The sequence below is a fragment of the Peromyscus maniculatus genome, chromosome 17, assembly GCF_049852395.1.
Source record: "Peromyscus maniculatus bairdii isolate BWxNUB_F1_BW_parent chromosome 17, HU_Pman_BW_mat_3.1, whole genome shotgun sequence".
NCBI lineage: Eukaryota > Metazoa > Chordata > Mammalia > Rodentia > Cricetidae > Peromyscus > Peromyscus maniculatus.
Genome location: NC_134868.1, coordinates 17,857,641 through 17,881,344, shown reverse-complemented (window position 1 = coordinate 17,881,344; position 23,704 = coordinate 17,857,641). Strand labels below are relative to the sequence as shown.

The following is a 23,704-nucleotide window of genomic DNA, read 5'->3' as shown; positions in this document are numbered from 1 at the left end:
TGTGTATACATGGCTTCATCTCAGCATCCCCCTCTTCTCCACATCCCTCTATTAAATGCCAGTCTACTATTGAGAGGCGTGAGCTTTCAGTTGCTGTTCCATTGAACAACAGAAACCATTGGCCCACTGCCTATTCAGCTGCCTTCGAAGAAAAGGGCACTGTACCTTTTCCGGATTGTGAAGGCCACTTCAGGGATGGTGCCATATTGACCTGGCCTCAGAAGATGCCTTCTGATAAAGCCATAACCACACTTGTTTTGGCAGGAATCGGTAGTCCTTTGTTTCGTGTTCTGTCTGTCCATTTTGTCCTGTTGATTCGAGGATACTTTGTTGTCCAGTGGCTAACTTTTGCCACAATGAAAATTAACTCCATATGCAGTTTCTTCAATGCCCATATTTTCTCTGAAGTAGATTGGTACTGCCAGGAGCCGACATGTCTCAAAAAAGAAAAATTTCTAAGTTATTAAAACATTTTAAATGCCATATTCAGTAGATCTCTGAAGGGTTTGAAGATGACCTGTCTAAAATATATCTGCTCAATTTTTAAAACATATCTAATATGACTACAATTTCTATTGTAATGTCTAACTACTTTCATTTCTTTGAAAAATCCATTAATACCAACATATATATATATATATATATATATATATATATATATGTATAAAGAAAAGAAAATATCCATGAATTTGAGAGTTAGCAAGGTGGGGTACATGAGAGAAGATTGAGGGAGAATTGGGAAAGGGCAAATACAGTGATATTTTAAATTCAAAAAATATAAAAAAAAGTCTACATGTTCTCAAATAAAGAAAATATAGAACTATTAATGCTAATGGTGTTCTCCACGTAGAAGATATAATATATAATGATTCATTACATTTCCCTTTTAGTTCTGAATTTTTGTCGATTGTTTATATACTGTCTAGGCAGCAGTAAATTGTAAGAAAAAAAATAACTTTTAGTTAATTTGCCTCAGAAGCTGCAAGTACTTTATCTGTTATTCTCCAGAACTATGTAAGTAAGACTGCAGCATTCAATAACAGTTTCTAAAAGGAGCGAATTCCTCGGCATCTGTATGGTACAGTGAGCAGCGTCCTCACAGCTTCTTGGCCAATGTCCAAATCAATAAAGAGTTTCTAAAGAATTATCCAAATTGCTCAGAAGGAAACAAATGCAAAACAACTTAATTTTGTCTCGAACAATGTTCAACCCTCTAAAACTTTTGAAAATGGAACATCTATTGATGAATCTTCACCTCATGATAGTGCATAGTAAACAGTGTATAGCAAACAAGCTCCCATTAATTATAAAATTCCCCTGGACAACATATGACTTAGAATTTAGAAATATAAATAATAGTTTATATATATATATATATATATATATATATATATATATATTGGTTTTTCGAGACAGGGTTTCTCTGTGTAGCTTTGCGCCTTTCCTGGAACTCACTTGGTAGCCCAGGCTGGCCTCGAACTCACAGAGATCCACCTGGCTCTGCCTCCCGAGTGCTGGGATTAAAGGCGTGCGCCACCACCGCCGGGCAATAGTTTATATTTTTAAAAAGAAGAATTCATAGAGTTCAAAACTATTTAAAAATATTCAATATAATCATTGGAATATTTTAATTGTGTGTCCAATATTTTATTTACAACAAAAATTGTTTGCCAATAACATCTATTCCTTTGTTCATGTTTACTAAACTGTGTGTTTTCCCCAAAAAACAAAGTTGTTGACTTAAAAGAACATTGAAGTTGCGAAAGAAAGTGTAAATAGTATACCAAAATAATAGATTATGTTTTGAAAATATGCACATGTATACCAAAATCTAGGCTGTGTGTGTGTGTGTGTGTGTGTGTGTGTGTGTGTGTGTGTGTGTCTACATGTATGTATGAAACCCAAGATTAATTTTGGTATTGTCTCTCAGGTTCTGCCTATGTTGATTTTAGATTCCAATTCTCTAATCAACCTTCTGAGTGGAGAAGTCTGGCTGGCCAGTGAGGCCCTCATGATCTACCTGTCTCCCCTGAGGCTCTGGAATTACAAGTGTGTGACACCAAGCTACCTCTAAAATAATGTGGGTTTGGGGGACAGAGCTCAGATTCTCATGCTTATGCCTACAAGTGCCTGAATCTATCTCTGTAGACCTAGATAAATACCTTTAAAGTAGAATATTTTGACATGAAGAAGCTTGGTTTGCATAATTATCTTTGCTAATTTTTATTTTACATAGATTCAAAAGAAATCCTCCATGGTTAGTTATTGGTGAAAAGTTAATCTTAAGTGATTAATTAAATCATTTGATTTAATATGATTAACATGATATTAAATCAACCTAATTACTCAAAATGAATAGTGACACTGTGACTGTTATACATTGCCACCATTAAATGTGTTGGTGATACAAGATAGATCAAGCTGGTAGTTGCTTCCATGCTTAAATAGAATCCCAAATCTTCTATGCGAGATTATGTTATGAAGCAGGTAGATTCACTTTTGAAGTAAGTACATTCTATCAGTTCATAATACTGTTTTCATGTTTTATGATGATTCTGATTAATGATAGAATATATACAAATCTATGTACATATATACATATTTATAAATGTTCATGTATATTGTGATAGCATGTCCTATACATATAGGTAACTGAATAAATGGAATTGAATATATAATATATATAACTGAAGTGATTATAATTATATATATATATATAATTTAATATTGAAGGTCTTCAAAATGATGTTCAGTGAGGACATTGTTCATTTTTAAAGTTCCAAGTACCTTTTGGCCTCTTCAAAAAGTTGCTCTTTATTCGTTGGAAGGAATTTTCAGAATTCTTAGACTGGTGAAGGACCTTCTTCTAGCACTGATAGAAAACAAGACGTGCTCTAAAGATTTTAATGACTTTTATGATTTGAGTTATATATTCTAGTTGGGAAAGATGTTTGTTTAACAGAAGCCCAAAAATAACAAGCAGATCATGCTTGCATAAGTAAAACACATATTGCAAATGAATGTCATGCATGGATGGTTGTCTTCATTTTAGTATGTATTTGTGATTCTGAACAAGTAATAATACAGTTAAGCAAAATAATTCATTCTAAGTTGGAGTGAGTAAAATTCCAGATCCAGATTTGGGTTTTTAAAGGGAAGTTGCAGTAGTGGCAGATTCTGTGTCTACAATTCTTAAACCAGGAGGACTCCTGCTCTGTTTTCTTATTTGGTGCAACATAAAATGAAGTGGTGGGTAAAAGCATAGTACAAGAAGTTGAACTGTTTTAATTCCTAACCACCCTTCTGTTGACACAATTGGCTGTGAGAAAGTAGTCTGCCTGTTTATCCTGGCCAACATAAAGAAGGAAAGTGTGCAAATAAAAAGGAATTGAATGAGAATGTAAATAAGCATCTGTGGAAGAAGAGGACAGCGGAAATAGTGGAACTTGTGGGTTCCTACTATGCACACATTAAGAGAGTGCCTTTCACATCAAAATCAAGGAGCAACAGTGATTATTATTTTTTTTCATTGATATCCAGCAGCTACTAAAAATACTGCCTGTGTGCCAGTGTTTCTCTACAAAACTAAGACTGCCCAAATTAAATGAACTCCATTTATTGAAACAAACATCCAAATTTGAAAAGAAGGTGTAAGGATTGAGGCATGTTCTTAGTCTGTGGTTTCCAATCTTAAATACACAAAGAGGCTGCAGAATGATACAAAGGATATATTTCTGTCAGTTTAACACATTTTATGTTCTAACCAATATTTCTTATTTTGTTTTCAGAATTGGTACAAAATTATATTCCTTTATTGCTTTTGGTAATTTAAAAACTATTCTGACTTTTTCAAAGAGAATAAACATATGGATAATGAAGAGGAACTCAGGAGGAGTTTTGAAATAACCTTTCAAAGACTCCAAATAGTTTGTATAAAATGACTTTATTCCCTATTGGTTTAGTAACTGAGGAATGAATGAGGCTTTTGCAATAGGCCATTATTTCAGAATCAGTGGTCCCAGACGACTACCCTCCCTGTGGATGCTCCTGGAGCAGATGTTGCAGACGACATGGGGGATATTACAGAGACAGGGCTAGAAGCAATTACACCACCATTGAGTATTAGTGCTTCATGCTTTGTGATACACAGAACTTATTCTGCACAGTACTTCAGAATTGGAAATGTCTAAAAAACTATAGTAGCTGAGTATTTGGGAGAGTTGTATTTATTCTTCGTTTTTTGACAAATTAATTTTCTGGTCACTTTTTAACTTAGCCAGCAGGCTTGGATGAGACTCCTTAAGAAAGGAAGAATTCTAGATTATTTTTAATATGCCTATGAATTTTAAACTTTTGTTCAAATCATATATCCTTTCTAATTAAAATCAGAAATCCATTGATATTTATATCAGAAACATCTTAAAATAATACAAACCTATACATATATGCATATTAAAAATTACTTTGTCACTATGACAAAAATCTGTATAATCCCAAGGCAGACTAAATATCAGCATGGAGGGGGAATATGGATGCAAAGTCCCATCCCTAGCTGAGAAGCAATTGGCAGTTCATAGATACTTGGAGAGAGAGTTTTCTTTAAGACTATAAGTAGCTCACAGTAAGTGGAAACTCTCCAGTGGAAGGCCACACACATAAGAACATATGGGCAGCATGAACTGGAATTCATGGGTTTAAGAATAAAAAGAGGACACAAAGTTTGGTATGTAGGGATGGAGGATAAATCTGGGGGAGTTGGAAGAGGGGGTTAATATATTCAAAATAAATTTCACCAAGTTTTTAAAGAATTTATATATTCCTATTGCTAAATGCCAAACATTTAGTGGTGCTTATATTCTTTTTTGAGATGATCAAGTACAGCCACAAGAAGAGACAGAGGAAGATGCATGGACCATCTAGCAGGCAGAGGGGGGAAAGTCTGGTATGTAAGCTTAGTTGAAGTTGGAGGGAAGTAGTGTTGGTACCCAAATACTGATCAGATTGTGTCTTCAATATTCAAGGCAAAACCTGAATTTGACTTGTCTAAATAACAAAGTCCAAGAGTTAGAAAGTCTCTTTCTATGGCTTGCTTACCATGTTTGATATTAAAGAAATAAACGGTTGAATTGTTGGTTTCTCTGTACAGCTCCAGTATTTCCCAGATAACTGAAACTTTCCTCAGGCAGATGCTTAAATCATGTATAATGAAGTCAGTAGATTCACCCACTTCAAACTGTAAGGAGAAAACTAATAATAAAACTCCACATCATGTGGCATGGTCAGGTACACCTGTAGTTTTTTCACATGAGATGTGGAGGAATAAGGATTAAAGATCTCAGGATCATCCTTGGCTGCAGAGAGAGTGGGAGGCCAACAAATATTATTGGAAAATGTCACTAGAAATGTCACTTAAAACATTGCTGGTATTAGCCATTATTATTCTTTTAATACTCACAAATCATCTTTTATTATTCTTAAATGACTTATTTTATAGGACTTGTCATATTAAACAAAGTTTAATATTAAACAAAATTAAATATTAAATAAGTGTTTCATGCCAGGTACTGTGACACAAACATTTAATACCAGGAGGCAAAGACAGGTGCATCTCTATGAGTTCTGGGCCAACATGGTCTACATAGTAAGTTCCAAGCCTACTTACGAAGGCTGTATAGTGAGACCTTGCCTCAAAAGAACAAAAATAAAAACGTGATTTATAACTCTAAAAGCATACATTATTGTTTTTGTATGATAGACAGCTTTCAGAAAAGAACATAACTTTCAATCTTGTTAGATATTTAGAAGAAATGTTTCTAAAAATAAGTGGAGAAAGTGTTCAGCTTCAAATGTCTACCCACTTTCTAACATTTTAATATGACAAACCAGGAAAATAAAATTTGAAGGGAAAAACAAAGTGTGATGAGCGGTCATCCTCTGTGGCCTTTTATCAGAAGACTTGAGTCACTGAGAATACAGTCAAAACAGTAAAACACCGTTTTCTCCACCATCTACATATTCTGCATAATACCCCATGTTGCAATTGGTGAAGCTACAGTGACAGACATTGGTACACTGTAGTTATTAAAGCCTCTCTCTACTTTTCCTCTCTCTCTCTCTCTCTCTCTCTCTCTCTCTCTCTCTCTCTCTCAGGATTACAGAGTGAATATTTTTCTTCGTCAGAAATGGAATGATCCTCGTCTTGCATACAGTGAATATCCTGATGATTCATTGGACCTGGACCCGTCCATGTTGGATTCCATTTGGAAACCAGACTTGTTCTTTGCTAATGAGAAGGGGGCTAACTTCCATGAAGTCACTACAGATAACAAACTGCTAAGAATTTTCAAAAATGGAAATGTCCTTTACTCAATAAGGTAAGCAGAGACTTAAAAAGCCAGTTTTTGTAAAATTAGATTTGGTTTTTGTTTGTTTTGTTTATCTCTATTGAGATAGTTTTCAAATTTGGGGGAAACTTATTATTCCACTTGAGTTGTCCTAATATATGATATTGCAAATATATCTAATCAATAACAACAATCATAAGTACCTAATCCAGGGAAAATATGAATTCCAAAAATCTATCTTAACAAGTCAGTGATGATTATTAAAATAAACAAGTTGGCAGGATTCACAAAGGCAATTGATAGGCACCTGGGTCACATATCAAGACTCTAGAACTCATTTGACTTTGGTAGGTCATTAAATATCGCATAGGTACAGGTTCAGTAGACAGGGAAAACAGCTATTCACAGAGATAGACTTAATCAGCTTCACATTTTAAGACTCTTCCAAAATACATGAATTATTGTTGAAAAAATTATTCTACAGTTATTTTCTTAGCTGTGATAAACAACAGGTCAAGGACAGAACTCATGCCATCTTTCACACATGAGAAATATGCCATGATTAAACTGACATGCTGTGTTGAAATATTTGTATCAACAGTATCATGTTCTTAACTATAAATGAAATTAGACTTCACATTTAGGTTTTAAACCTAAAATTAACTCCCTTTCTGTCTTAGTTTTGTTCTTCTTATTCATTGTTCTTTTTGCAAGGAATAGAGGTATTTCATTTTCATCCTATCTTTCCAATATCAAAGTGTCTCTACTTTTACCAAGTAGTAGAATAAGCACAAAAAATGAATTTTTAATCTTAGTGGCATGATGATTTTAAAAGCTTTTCTGCCAAGGGATTTTCCAAGTTATGTTGTTCTGTATTGCTTCTCATCTCTTCATCCTATTGTACTCTGATGCCTTTTTATATTTTCCTCTTTCATATGCCTATATTTCCCTTTAATAGATTTCTTTTGCATCCTGAAAGTGTTTTCCATTAGCTGTCAATTTGTTCAGATTTCTGAACACCTGCAAATCAGTGAAATTCATGATATAAAGAAAGTGCTAGGGCTTGTCCCTAATTAAGACAAATCGTATATAGAAGAATAGCTTCATGGTGACCTCAGTTCTGGACAAGAGAGTTCTGAAATCTTTTTGGAAATTGTCAGAATAAATAATCAGAAAAAATAAGAGTTTAACTTCTGGGAAATTGTGTCCAGAAAAAAATATTTCCTTACTCTACCTAAACACAACTAAAAGCACTGGACACACAATACGTGTAAGAAGATGTAAGAAATACTCAGAAGTGGATGAAGTAGACAAGCTCACTGTGGGCTCAGAAACCTGAGGATCAGGCAGCGTGGATGATTCCTGACATTTTCTTCTGGCCTTATGCATCGCAGACTTGGAGGTGAAGAAGCTGTCGACCCAGAAGCATCAACAGGTGCTGACAAAACAAATCCCAGCTAAAGCTTAGTTTTTCCTTCTAGTCTACTTAGGAAAGCAGCATCGTAACAAGAGAAAAACATGAACCAACTTCAAGAGTCCAGCCAAATACTGAACAATGACAAAAAGGTCACACAACCTCAGTCCAGCTTCAAAGCCAGCATGCTCAGGATGAGAGCCTAGGCTTTCAATCCAGAGAGGCCACAATGAGATATCTCATCGCATGAGTCACAGTCAGAAAAACAGTCAGCTACCTTTCAATGCAACAGCCTGTGATCACCCTCCTAGGCTAAAGCATCAGGAAAGATTCTCATATAAAAAATCTCTCTTCCATCAGAAACAAGTCCTTCCTCTGTGTGTTGGTAGTGTCCCATAAATTTCATGGACACTCAAGACTTTCAAATCATCTTGCAGTAATAAAGCCAGTCCATCCATGGTGTAGGTGGGAACCTATTCCCTCACAGATCAATATGAGATTGGTTAGAAGACCTTGACTTCTACTTATACATGGAAGTATAGCAACCTTATAGTTTCAGAGACATCTGGTTAAAAAAGAAAGTTAAAATAAGATCCAATGTCCAACAAAATAACATAAATATGTCTACAGTTTAGTCAAAATTCATTCATCACATAAAGGACCAGAAAAATCACAGAAGAGGGGAAATGAATGCCAAATATATAGCAGGGACATTAAGTATTGGATGGGCCTTTGTCATGGTAAAAATTCCTCAATGAGTAGTTGCGAATAGGCTTGGCCTAGATAAAAAAATACAAAGTATCAGCAAAGAAGTAGAACTTTAGCATTAGACACCCAATATCTTTCAAAAATGAAGATGAAATGAAAGCCCTCATGGATGAAACAAACTGGGTGAATTTATCAGAAATAAATCTATTCTGAGAGTATAGCTAAGGAAGTTTTCTAACTGAAAGAAATGGTGAAGGAAGGGACGATAAAATTTCAACAAGAAAAAAAAGCATCGGAAACTGGGTAAATACAGTAGGTCTTTTTTTCTTCTTATCTGGAGCTTACTAAATTACTTTCAACAGTTGAGCTCAAGTTATAACTGATGCAGAAAGAAAATGAAACTAAAAAATGAGACATATATAGAAAATACACTTTAACAAGTCAATGGTGATTCTTAAACATCAATCAGGTTGTCATTTTTATAACAAATAGAATTAATGATGCTGATACTATTTAGTGTTGGCAACTACGGACTCAGTAGGCATATATTGGTGCTATGATTAATTGGCAATGTGGTTTATTAAAATGTGACAAGATTTATGTGTTCCACAATTCGGTAATTTTATTTCTAGGGACCTAAATTACATATGTAATGTGTGTATATAAAATCTGCATACAAAGGTACTTCTTGTGATAACACAAAGTATCTTACATGTTCATTAATAAGCAGTTAGGATGTCTGACTGCTCTTCTAGATGTCCAAAGTTCAATTCTGAGCACTAACATGGTGGCTCACAATAACCTATAACTATAGTTCCTATGGATCCAACAACCTCGTCTAGCACCAGACACATATGTAATTCCCAAATCTACATGTAGGCCAACATTCATACCTATAAAATTATGAAATGAATTTTAAGAAAGAATATGACTGAACCCAATGATAGGTTCATGATATTAAATATTTTATATAAGGTACACATGAATATATTGAATAACATCAGCCTACAACATACATTTCATTTATGTTTAAGAGAAATGCTAGCCGGGCGGTGGTGGCGCACGCCTTTAATCCCAGCACTCGGGAGGCAGAGGCAGGCGGATCTCTGTGAGTTCGAGGCCAGCCTGGGCTACCAAGTGAGTCCCAGGAAAGGCACAAAGCTACACAGAGAAACCCTGTCTCGAAAAACCAAAAAAAAAAAAAAAAAGAGAGAGAGAGAGAAATGCTTTATGCTTATTTTGTTTTGAGATAATTCTGCTCGTGTAAGGAACAGAATATATATATACATAGTGCTAGGAGGATGGAAACATTCAGATCTGGGGCCTTGCTAGTTAGTTGGCAAAGTCTACATAGTGATTTTTAGGCCAAAAGAAGAAGGAGAAGAACAAAGGTAAGAGTAAGGGAGAATGGAAGCTGAGGTTTCAAAAAGAGCAACCAAGAGTGTCCTTTGGCCTCCACACAACTATACACACAAGTACACATTCAGTCACAAACAGGCACACACACACATGTACAAACACACCAATTAAATAAATAATTAAAAGCAAATTAAAGTAACGAGTCCGAAATTTTCTTTTATCGAGTGGCATTGTAACCATTGCACGATTGCCACACAACGCACTACTAATTTGTTTGTGACTCACTTGTTTGTGATAAGGATGGGATCAAGGGTCTATAGCACTGGCAGTTGTGTAAATGTGCAGTGCATGGGTCATGTACACTAGATGTGCAATAAGCTGTACCATCTATTAATTGGCTTACTCAAGTATGTCCTGTGATGTATACACAATGACAAAATCAGTCTGTGATACCTTTCTTAAAATCTATCACCATTTAAGCAGCACATGCCTATGTGCATGGATCTATGAAAGAACTTTAAAAGGAAACACATAAATTTATTAAAAATGATCAATTACAGAAATGAGAGGTAGAATTTATGCCACAATAAAGAACTATCAATTTTACCCTAAGTAAATTTATGTTGTTTGGATTTTTAAAAATGAGTTATGTATTACTTAGAAAATAAATACATACAGTATGTGACAGTTTCCATTAGTCGTTATCAACATCCTGACCCCTCTGTGTTGCAGACTCGTGGTGATTATCAAAAAATCCATGATAAGGAACACATGGCCCAAGTGTATTCTTCCCTGCTAATTCAAAGGTTGTATTTGTGCTTCTGCTGGTGTCCTTCCGTGGCAGAGTGCTAGTTCGGAATGTGAAAATTCCAGAGTGCCATGTCAAGACACATACATGCACACCTTTGTCAATGGCAGCATTCTGTTTTCTGCTAAAGGTGTTAACCTCTCCAGATAGCTTTCTTGTGGCACAGGTTATTAAAAAACAACGTGTCACCAGAGCTCATGAGACAACTCAGCAGGGAAGGATGCCTGCTGCCAAGCCTAGCAGCCTGAATTCAATTCCCAAGGTGGAAAGAGATAATTGATTCCTGTGAGTTTCCCTTCATTCATGTGCTATGGGATGCCCATTTGCACATGCACCCATGCACATGCACAAATTAATTAATGAGTTAATTAATGATAATAAAAATGTTAAGTAAAGTTTCTTTATAATATATAACACCAGGGATCAGGGAACAATCCTTTTTTTTTTTTTTTTTTTTGCAAAATTAGAGTGTGCTGATTATTTCATTTGACAGAATTGAAATTGTGTGTGTGTGTGTGTGTGTGTGTGTGTGTGTGTGTGTGTGTGATGTATCTAATAAGATTATGGGCATTTATTTATTGGTGTCAGCAAATGGGACTATCAAGATGTCTCAGTGGGTTGAAGCACATTCCACAGCAACTGATGACATGAGTCGGATTCCTAGGACCCATACGCTGAGAGAAAAGGACCAACTCCTGAAAGCTGTCATCTGACCTCCACATGTGTGTCACAATGTGCAGGGAACCCACCCCCACAAATACGCTGAAAGTTAAAAATGTTAATTAATAAGTAAGAGCTATGCTCTCACACATTCCCACATTATTAAAATGAAAGAGTCCCCTTTGTTGGGAGGAACTTTTGATAACAATATGATATCTTGAAAACGTATAACAATGAAATCTATCCCTTTGGGATTCATCCAATAAAACAGATCTATTGTATACTTTTAAGACCAAAACAACTCCTCCAGTTAAAATACATTATGCTAAAAATATCAACATTTATTTAAAAGAGAATTTCTATATAATTAGCAAGACCTTATTACTGTGTCCCTCATAAGTGCTGAAGTATTTTGTTTGAAAATAGAGGAATAATGATGCATTTTTTCTGTTTTGTAAATGGTGTCATCCATTATAGATAGCTTGTATTTCTTCTAATATTTGGAGAAAGGGCTATGGAAAGATTCAGAATGCGTCTTTTATCTTTCAGTATGAATTCAGACGAAACAGATGGTCTTTTGGTTCATAGTCATTCCTGTATCCTGGATCAAATGATCAAACAAAAAATAATTTTTGTGAGTTGATTTTGGATATATCACAGGACTTTGAAATCTTCAAATGCTCCAAATCTTCAGTTTCTTTGTTAGAAAAACAACTGAACTGGGAAACAAATCTTGTTCAGTTTGCAAACGGAGCATCTGTGCTGTTTCGTGTGAGATCTGGCTTCCTTGCCTGTATTTTAGAAGGCAGAAGGTCCTGGCAAGTGCAAGTAAGTGAACTTGGGCAATCACCTGCATTTCCTCTTTAAACCTCACTAAGATAATTAGTTGAACTGAGTGACAGAGAAAGATGGCTCTGGTGCACAGGAAGCTGAAATCGTCAGACAATAAATCAGCAACAGACACATGGGGAGAACATCGTCTAGGAAGCTCAGAAATGAATGTGAGAACTAACTCAGACAGAGATGGTAGAACACAAGACAAAGTGGAAAAATAACAGAAGACAGAAAACCATTAAGATCTTGAAAGTTTTGGGAATTTTAGGCAAGAAGGACCTCAAAAAAAAAACCTGCAAGATAGCAAAGAACTAAAATGAAAAAAAAAAGAAGAAGAAGAAAAGAAAAGGAGAGTGGATTTAAACTTTCAGGAGCATCAGTGAACCTCCTGTGATTTCATCACCTGTGCTCTTCAATCAAAGATTTCTTTTCTTGCTTTTACACTTGGACAGAAGCAGGATAGAAAACATCAAGGGGTGTTTCCAAGGGTTCCAGAAGCAAAGATATAGACATCATCTGCAATTCTCAAAAAACATCAAATCAAGAACACGAGAATGTAATGAGGTTGTAAAGGAAATAGTTACATGCCTTGATGAACACTAACATTCTGAAAGTCATAATGAAACATCTGTTGTGCAGTACACAGGTAAATGTATTTCAGGTGGAACTTAGCTGCCCTAGAGAAAAGAGCCGTAGATGCTGGCAGTTGTATTGGCATATCATCCTATAGCTATGAACATTATGCAATAAACAATCTCACTCCAGTTGTATTCCAAATAACTTTTAGTGTCTCAGTCTCAGAAACAGCCATTTGAGAATATCTTGTCATTTTTTTAATGGCAGAGACCAGTGAAACAAGCAAAGAGAAAGAGAAAACAAAAATAAAAGAAACATTAACAAAGACATGATTGAAGAAAGGCCAAAAAAGAGTATTTTTACAATCTCTGGACAAACACAATTGCATGAATAAAATGATACTTATAGAAATGAAAAAGAAAATAAAGACATTAATACACTATAAGAGCAATCAGTGGGAAAAATTACGTAAAATAGAGGAAACTTCCAAGAAAGTAGAATCAAAGCACACACACACACACACACACACACACACACACACACACACACACACACACAGAGTCAAATGGCAGAAGAATGTAAAAATCTGAGCATCAGTAAAGAAGCCCAAGCATAAGTTGAAAGGTCGAGCAGACAAAAAGGAGAAATTTCTATTGAAACATCCCATACAGACTCCCTGCTGTATTCAACCACTAAGAAGGATTAAGTGGCAGTGAGAATGGGTAGAATCTGAAGCAGCCATAAGAATACAAAAGTGTTAAGATGGTTAACATGAGACACTTATTAATATCATGGAAAAAAACACTATGCAATAGCAGTAATTATGCGAATTACCAACCATTACACAAACATTAATCACAGACTCCTAACATGTAATTGTGTGATATTTGTTTAACTACAAGTATATTTTGGGCTTGGTGGGAAGTTAAGTATGCATAGAATATGTTATGAGACTGTTTTTAAAAAATCTAATATTTTCCTTACAAGCTATTACACAGACAATTTCAAGTGCTAAATAGCACATGCAATCATTTTATAATAGCATAGCTATATTAACATAAATAATCAAAAAATAGCTGAAGAAAGTAACACTGAGGAAGTAGAACTGAGGTATAAGTGGGTGAAATAAAGATGTGAACTTAAAGAAATATATTCTTAGATTGGTTTATTTTAAGTGTATAAGGATTTTGCCTGTATATACATATAAGCATCACACTGTGTGTTAGGGACCTACAGAAGTCAAAAGGGTGCATCAGATCCCCTGGAGTTATGGATGGCTACAAGTTTCCATGTAGGTTCTGGAAACCAAACACAGGTCCTTGAAAGAGCACCAAGTGCTCTTAATCACTGAGCCAACGCTCCGGCTTTGGTGTGACTGGTTTTTATGATTTACAGAACTATTTAAAATTTTAAATCATATCTATGGATTATGCTAAAAACAGTTAAATAAATTGCCTTTTGGATGAAGGGTTTGGAGTCAGACATTTGCCTCAAGATTAAGTTTCAAATTGTATTTTATCCTGCTTATAACGTTAACCTCTATCTGTTTTATGGTTCCTGAAAACACAAAATTCCTGAGTCAGAAATAATAGAATTTATGATTAGGGGAAAGCAGGCAGCAAGAATACTTCTCCCATCTTCACAAGTCTCCCTGGACCAATGCAATGGGTTTGGATGAATATATGTGTACAGCCAGTTATGTGACAACTCTGGAAGACAGAGTTGGAGAACACACTATTTTTAAAAGCAAACTTGCAAACAAGCCTTCTCTTTTTCCAAGTGAACAGTGTGTTCCCATGTCAGAATGTTAGCAGAGTCTTTAATCCTTAGACATGGTACAAGTAAAATTCTGGCATGGGTCTCAGTTTTGGTATGCACAGCAGGAGATGTGGGGAAGACTTGAGGCCCTGGGAAGATTGACTACATCTTCCAGCCCTGATCTGGGCTATGCTGGTTACTAGCTATGATTTGAGACAAGGCTATTTCCTTCAAAAAAAAAAGAAACCATCATTTTCTTTCTATATATGAAAACAATAATAGCAACTAAATCAAGCCCCAAATAATGAATGGGAATCAATTAGCATGATGTCAGGCATACAATAGGCACTAAAGCTTTCACTTTTATCTTTCTAAAAGAGAAGGCAAACAGAGCCAACCAAAGGATGATCCTCATCAGAAGGCATTGAAGCACATCAGAGCCAGTTCAACATTAAATACTGGCTACTCCAACAGCACACTGGCAGTTTTGCTACTGATACCACACACGCCTCATTCTTTTAAAATCAGACCACAAGAACATTTTTTCTCCAGAGGTGTTGCATGCACCTCTGTGATCACAATTTCCACTTTAATTTGAGCCAGATAAATTTTCTATTTCTGTGAAATTTGATTGTGCAAGCCATTAAAGTATACCTGCATAATATATATTTATTTTTGATCACTGGCGAGATGTTAATGGATGTAAACAAAAAAAGGGACTTATGTCAACTCATGCTTCCTAAAATGTTGTTCATTCATTGCAGTCTATTTATAATGCTAAAAAATACATTGTTTGGGAATATAGCATGTCTAGAAACAAGCATTTTTTTTAAGATTCATAATTTTTTCACGTAAACTTCCCACAGGGATCATCAATGATGCTATTGCTTTTGTGGTAGGTTGGTTAGATTTGTGTGTTTTTAATGATCAGTTGACAAAAAACTCCTCCCAGATTTAATTCATAGTAACAGTTTTTGATCTCTGTCCTGGTGTTCCTATACTTGGATCTATTCTCAGTTATTTATTCCATATGAAATCGTTCATTGTCACATACAAACCACTCAATTATGTAAAATCACTAGGGAAAGTTCTTATGCTTCCTGCAGCCTAATCACATCTTCCTAACTATTGTAAAAAGATTACTTATATGTCTTACTTCACATTTAAGAACTAAGTGTATGCATTTTTATCAGTTCTTGTGTTATTATAATATATAAAACTAAAATGACCCAATGCATTTGAGTGGCAGTCTTCTTAAAGGTTAAGACCTTGGAATCTAGATTAGACATAACCTCATCAAGTTGTAAGTTCTGCCTTGCCCATTTCTGTTACACAATATCAGGTTAGTTATGTTAACTCTTAAGTTTTCTCACTTAAAGAGGGTGAATATTATTTACCTGTCTTGTGAATTTGTTCTACAGAGCAATGAGTTATTATCTACCAAATATTTGGACTCCTTCCTACTACAAAATAAATAAGTGCCATAAATGTGTTAGTATAGTATTACAGAAACACTTACAAGGCTCCTTATATTATTGAGCAAGAGACACTGTCTTTATGTAGGCAAATTACAAAATTTTGAAAAATATTGTAATATGTATTTGAACAAAAAATGTTATTATGCAATACATTATCTATTAATAAAACATAAACATTTATTTTGAGTTAAAAAGCTATGGTGAGGTCAAAAAACATGTTTAATTTCAGACATTGGGAGAGACACAATAAGCAATGTTATAAGCAATGTTACTTTAAAAATGGATAATAATTAAATTTCAATGAGGCCAATGATTTTCAAAGATGAGTCAGCCTTTTGAAAGTCACTATTTCAGTAATCCAAGACTTCTTAGGGGTCAGTAAGAAGCACATATCCTGTTTACGTATCTTGTCTCAGAAAGAGGACTCGGTGTCCTCCTTAAACAAGTAGTTATTCAAGTCCCAAACAGAACATGAGTCATTGCCTCTTTACTTAGTTAACTTTGATGTGGTCAGAACACAGGTCAGAACACATCTTTAATTTGCATGTCTTATTTTGATAAACAAATTCAATATTGCAACCAGCAGACACTTGTTTTCAATCAGTGTTTTGTTTAATCAATATTTTACATTAAATAAAAGAAAACAAAGTCAAAAATAGGTTTTTATAGACTATGATTTGCAACAGGTTTTTTTGCAAACGGTTTTTGCTTAGTCAAAGAATTCCTTTGAACTTTTTTTTTTTTTTTTTTTTGCGCTGTTGGAATTATGTAACAGCTCCCGTCATAAGCCAGAGAAATAGCCAGGATATAAATTTGACAACACATTCATGGTGAGAGTGTGGAGAAGAATCTGAAAACACTTTTTACTTCCTCACAAAAGGTCAGAGCATTCTGCGAGTCAGTGCTGGAAACTGGCTGGCAAGAGCCTTGAATATTTGGAAAATGAGTATGTGTGCATTTCAGAATGCACATATGCCTTCTCTCCCTATAAACCCTTTCACAAGGCAGGGAACATCTTGTCCACCAAGTTTTAAAATTGTCTTTTGAAGAGAGTATGTTGTAAATACACTCTATTACTTAGTATTACTTAGCTAGGAAGATCGGAAAAAAGTATTGCTTTGAATATGGAGATCTCTGATTATTTTAGTTTGCTAAGGACTCTAACTTGAATGAATTACCCAATGATCCTTCTGGGACTCTTAAAAATCCAGCAGTCCCATTTGTCTGTCCATTCATGTCTCCCAAACACTTCTCATTGGACCTATGTCAGCCAGATATTCACTAGAGACTATATATCATTGTAACTTTATGTCTAGGGTGTACATAAAAATGCCGTTTCAGAGAATATAGCTGTATTTGTTAGATTGCTAGTTATTTTTTGTCAAAGCATAAATAATTCCCCTGTATTATTTAATTAATTCAGCGTTATGCCCATACATTAGAATTTTGAGGCGGAGAATATGGGGGAGTCAACAGTCAATCATTTAAATTTAATAAGCATTCAGTACTTCCTATGTGTCAGGCACTTATCAAAAAATATTCCACACACAACTCATGATTGCACACCTCAGTTCTCCTATAGACACCATTGTCATCTTCATTTTAGAGATGAAAAAGGTGTTGTTTAGGGAGTTTGGAGTTATATGCCTCTGGTCGCAAAGCTTAGGCAAACTAACCACATGGCATGCTCACTAGTACAATGGATGTCAGTGAAGAAATTAATCAAAGTGGCTGAGTGGGGTTTCTCCGAAAAGAACTTGGAAGAATATTGACCATGCATCTGGACCTCCCTCTCTTCCTCTCTCCCAAGTTTCATAAGCCACGAGTTCTTGGTAAAACGTAAGATATATCAGTAATATATTTTAATATATATGTATATATATATATGTGTGTGTGTGTGTTAATATACGTACAATATAAAATGCATGTGTATGCACACATGCATATATATATATATATATTTATATTTATAATGGATCATACGAAACATACTTGTTAAGTCTCTGGGGGTGCAAGAGTTCTCTTTGCAAGGGCAGGATGCTGGTGTAGAACTCCTGCATTTCCTTCATGTGAATAAAAAATCAGAAAGTGGTTTCGTGAGCATGAAATTATGTCACGATTCTATAGAACTATTTCCTGGCTCCTGTGGGACCTGGTAGAATGTTCAAGCCAGAGGCAGAAACCACTGCTCACTCTAACAAACATTTGAGTTCGTCAGATTTGCTGTGCTCAACGCCTCTCTATCCACTGACAACTTGCCAGAGAGAGCTGCAAAAATGACTAGATTTGTCGTACAGGATTATTCCTCTATGCCTCGTTTTTCCAAATTTAGAATTTCACTTTTCCAGAATACACTGACCTCTTAAATTATAGTAATAGGATTTTAAATGAAATGTGCCTTGTGCCACTTGGTAATTCTATAGACTCCACACTCAGATTTATCTTCTGGGAACCATTTTTGGAAGGAAAAGCCTCTTCTAGGCATTTCTACTATATTCTAAGTAAAAAAAAAATTAATAAACAGATTAAAAAGTAAATGTACAGAATGTTATACTTGTAATGATACTTCACTATCTTCCCTGCCAAAAAACAGATTAATTTGTAAATATGTAGTTATTTCAGAATAAATAACAGTCTTAAGCTGAAAAAAATCGGCAGTACAGTTTTCATCACTGTCAACATAAAAAATGTTTTCTCTAGGCAATAGAATATTCATGTGTCGGTGTAAAAGAGTTGCCTTTAAAAGAATTCCTTTCATCCTTTCAGGTTAACATTAACACTGTCCTGTCCAATGGATCTCAAGAATTTCCCAATGGATGTACAAACATGTATAATGCAACTAGAAAGCTGTAAGTTTGAGCAACTGACTTCTTCCTAAGCATTTTTTTTTTAATGGAGGGGGTGTATGTTTTAGTGGCTAGACAGATCATTTATTTTGTAACTCTCTGGACACATGTTTATTGAGTAAATAAAAGTAAAATGGGCACATCAATAGAAACAAACTGCCATCTACATTTGCTGAAAGCCTTCAAAGGTCTATTTTCTGCATGTCACCAACTTCTTTCCATGTTTTCAGCTGTGAAAATGATCCCGTAGAGTGTCTGGGTAATGTGTATGGAAACTAGCCGCCTGGGTCCACACCTTATATTTTCCATTAATCAGTGTTTGATATTTTTGCTGAATTTGCTGTGTGTGTCACATCAGGAGAAAGGACTTTTGAATGCATCAGATACTCGCTAGAGCTTTCAGATTTCCTCCAAATGTCATCTTGGTAAATGGACCCATGCACATCATTGATTAATGCTAACATAAAACGAGGCGCCAGGTGCATGTTTCATGAAACATTTTTATAATAATATAAATGATATAATGGTATATGAATAATAAATATATATGTAGTAATTAGTATATAAATAGTAAAATGATTTACAGTATTTAATCAAAAGGAACTAGTAGTAAATATAGAATTTATTTCTTTTTTTTTTTTTTTTTTTTTGGTTTTTTTAGACAGGGTTTCTCTGTGTAGCTTTGCGCCTTTCCTGGGACTCACTTGGTAGCCTAGGCTGGCCTCGAACTCACAGAGATCCGCCTGGCTCTGTCTCCCGAGTGCTGGGATTAAAGGCGTGCGCCACCACCGCCCGGCTAGAATTTATTTCTATAGGTATGTAATATATATTAAAGAAAGCTCTACTTTGAAATCTCTCCTGAAGAAAATTGAAAAATTTATCTGCAGACTTCCTAGTCTTACAGGAGAGTCTTGTAGTGAGGTAGAGTTGTCACTAGATGGCGTACAAAACTCATGGGGGAACATGGCCCAACCCCTGCATCCCCACCCAGCTCTGTTTTTCTTCAGGACCTATAAATATCTGTTTCTCTGCTAATAACTCTTGACTTTAAATTTGAAATGGTTTATTCTGTAAGTGTCTCTTAAATATTAAACACAGGTATAAATAAAATGTCAAAGCAGTTGAAAACAAAGCAATCTAAAATTGGGGTATTCAGATATTTAGTAATGTAAGTGGGGGCTGAGTAATGAAAAATGACTAGCAGTACATTCACTGGACTCTGTGCAACAAAGAAAAGCAACCCGAGGACAGTTGACTGTGTATCTTAGTCAATGCTAGGACATAGAGAAACAACACTCACACACAGACACAAATTGGTAAAACAGATCACAGGACAAAACAGTTCATCAGCACCATGGTTACTGAAAGCTATTCAGAGGTCAGAGGGAAACTGTCCAAACTTTAAGGAGCAAAGAAATTATTTGGTAGTTATTTGTTTATTTACTTATTTATTTATTTGTTGCATATGTGTGCATGCCTGTGCCTGTGTGAACACATGTGTGCAGGTGAATGTGTACATGTGGAGGCTAGAGACATCAGGTGTCTTCTTCAATTGTTTCTCTACTTCATTGCTTACGTATTTTTAGCTAGGAGCTCACTGACTTGGCTACTGGGAATCCAAAAAGATGCTAGGGATCTTCCTGTCTCTACTTCCCAGTGCTTGAAGTCACACTCAAATTCTTATGGGTGTGTGAGGATTGAAATCAGGTCCTCGTGTTTGGATCACAAGCACTTTGACAATGGAGCCATGTGCTAACACCAGATGCTTTGCCTCAAAGATTGTTTTACCAATGAACCAAGATTATGCAATAAGTTTTCATACTATTCCAAGAATAGGAATAGAAAATGGGGAAAAAACAAGACAGTGTGGTTCAGTAATTTTAGGTATTTGGGAGGCTGAGGTCTGAAGATTATGAGTTCAAGGCAATCCTGAGCTACTTAGAGAGTCCCTTTTAAAAGTAAGAATGAAAGAGAGAACTTAGGACATCACTCAGTGGGAGACAGAGTACTTGCTTAGTATGTTCAAGGAGGTCCTGGAGGAAAATTCCAATTATCTCCCCCATGAATAAAACAAGAAAGTATAAAAAGGAAGAACAAAGGGAATGAATGTGGAGGGAATAGGAGTCAATAGAGATGATGGATATAGTGTGGATGTAAACATTCTGGGTACCTGTGAGTAAGCGCTAAAACAATCATATAAGTAGGATAATGTCAAACATATTACGAACTAATTGGAATATATGAAAATGAAATATTCATAGGCCTGTTAATAAATGCAATATTAACATGTTTGTGGTTTGCGATATTTAGGTCTACAGCCAAAGGGAGTTAGGACTGAAGATAAATTATTGAGAAAACGAGAATGTTGGCTCAAGAAATCAGATGAATTTACTGAAAGAAAGCAAAATCACTACAAGAACCGCACCCTTAAGAAAACCTTTCATTTACATATTATTGGGAAGAAATTCTAGAAAAATGTTGCCACAGATGACAAGTTAAACTCAATGTAGCTCAGTCTTAGGAGGTAGGTATATTAGACAACTACAATGAATAGAATTTAAAGAACAGGAAACAGAACCAGTGTTTTGGTTGAACAATTACCACCGTGATGAGAATAACGAGAGTCAAAGCTAAATTCTACAAACCTGAAGGAGCTGGGGTGATGAGCGAGCAGGAGCAAAGAGCGAAGTCTGGTAGTCTATGAATGTTAGTTGATAAAGAGATGAACAAAACCACAGCATTTGAGGGATAGCTGAGTTGTAGAGCTCAGAGCCACTGTGGTTGTGTGCACAAGACCTGCACAAAAGCTAGAAAGTTAAAAATTCCAGCTTGGATGGGAGAAGAGCCATCAAGGTCTCAAGCCTAACTGGAGAGTTAATAGTCCTTGAGGGTTTCCAAGAGAACAATAGTCAATAATTCTTTGAAAAGTAGTCACAAGTGGGTTGCCCTTTCTCAGTGGGTGACCATATCCTCAGACACACGTGGGCAGCAATGATTAGACTCAGTGGGTCAATAGTAATACTTCTTTCAAATGTTGAAGCTGAGAGAGAAATGTGTTTAGCATTCAAAGGTAAACTGGAAAGGAAGAAGGGGGTGAAAACAAGACATATTATATACATACAGAAAATATTCAAACAGGAAATAAAATATTATTAAAATAAATAAGGAAAGCTAATCACACTATTTTGTGGGACCCAGGAGCTGGCACACAGGGCCTTTCACGTATCTGGCTTCTTCAGAACATTTCCAGAGACATCGAAAGCCGAATACAGAGAAACAGAGCTTCTTGCTGCTTCCTGTATTTGATTTCTAGCTTTTTATTCACAGCATAAGACATTTGTAAATTTGTCTCTCCTGCTAGCAATGACAGTTGTCTGTCAAAGACGACAGGATCCTTAATTATCATCACAGCAGCAAAACTTAAATTCTGTGCTTCATATCCACAGAATAACACAGACAACACAGGGAAGGAAAAGACATTATGGATGTGTAATATCTACATAAATACCAATTGGTGACAGAAAAGTAAAATGAAGAAACAAAAGAAAGCCACTGACAAAAAATCAGTCCTGAAAACATACATATAAGGTACAAGTAACATTATACCGATCCAACAGTTTATATTTAGGAATGCACACACACACACACACACACACACACACACACACACACACACACACACACGCATGCGCACACACACACATGCACAGGCACACATGAACATATACACATATACATGTGACAACAATTAATGAAAAAAAGAGGCCAGGAATTTGAGGGGCATATGGGAGTGCTTGGAAGGAGGAAAAGGAAGAGAAAAATATTGAAAATAGATTACAATCTCAAAAAAAATTACACAGAGTAGTAAAGAAATATAATTTTTTCTCAATTGCCCTAAATCACTAAATATATATATATATATATATATATATATATATATATATATATATATATATTTGAAAAGCTGGAAGGGGCTTGAGGATCAATTTAGAGAAACCACTAAAAAAATAAGAAACCTTTGAAATATACTTTAATAGGATTTGGGGATAGACATGTCTAAAAATAGACGATGCTTTTGTGCAGCTTTAGGATAGAGCTTCTAAATGTGGAAGGGTTTTATTATTGACATTGTCAGGTAGATTTTATAGCTGGGTCTGATATACAGATTGCTTATTCGGGATCCTATGCTGTTTCGTTATAAAAATAATAGAGCTTGTGATTTTATTTTTACAGTTATATCCTAATAATTTCTACTGCTATCCAAACTCATAATTTAGGAGTTTGGATTAGGTTCAGAATGAGATTGTGCTTTTCGTTTGCTTACTCAGACACAGCTGGTTCTCGTTTCCAGAGTATTTGTTACTTAATCTCTGTAGTTATGATGTGAGTCAGGAGGAAAAAGCTCTCTCAAGACAAAAGTATTAATGGGTGAATGTGTTACTTGTAAAATAAATTCCGATTTGAACTTTAATAATCCCACCCTTCACAAAAGCTGTGACTTTTGTGACCTCTTTACTTCATATCTTTGTAAATTGGATTTTCCAGTTACCAGATTTTCTGAACATAAGGCAATACAATAAAAACAGAATGCAGCCACTGGCTTATAAAGTAATGATGTCACAAATAGTATTATGATGTTAAATATTTCAAATATATTACTTGCTTTAATCATAACCACAACTTAATGAAATAAGGTTATGTAGTAATATTTTGCTTGTGCTCTAACAAATAAAGTTTGCCTGGAGATCAGAGTGTGGAGCTAGCCACTAGTTAACCGTAGAGGACAGGCAGTGGTGGCACATGCCTTTAATCCCAGCACTTGGGATCTCCTGCCTTTGATCCGAGTACTTGGGAGGCACGCAGCTTTAATCTCAGCACTAGGCAGGCGGAGACAGGAAGAGATATGGCTGGGCAGAGAA

At 35.4% G+C, this 23,704-nt stretch overlaps 1 protein-coding gene across 2 annotated transcripts in view; it reads left to right on the top strand.

Moving 5' to 3' along the window:
• Glra3 (glycine receptor alpha 3) overlaps positions 1-23,704 on the top strand; it is a 162,002-nt gene that overhangs the window by 84,243 nt on the left and 54,055 nt on the right. For both annotated transcript variants that reach the window (XM_006970921.4, XM_015998485.3), the window contains exons 4-5: positions 6,151-6,374; positions 18,706-18,788. In XM_006970921.4, the coding sequence (XP_006970983.2) occupies positions 6,151-6,374; positions 18,706-18,788 (307 nt within the window). The remainder of the gene's footprint in view (positions 1-6,150; positions 6,375-18,705; positions 18,789-23,704) is intronic.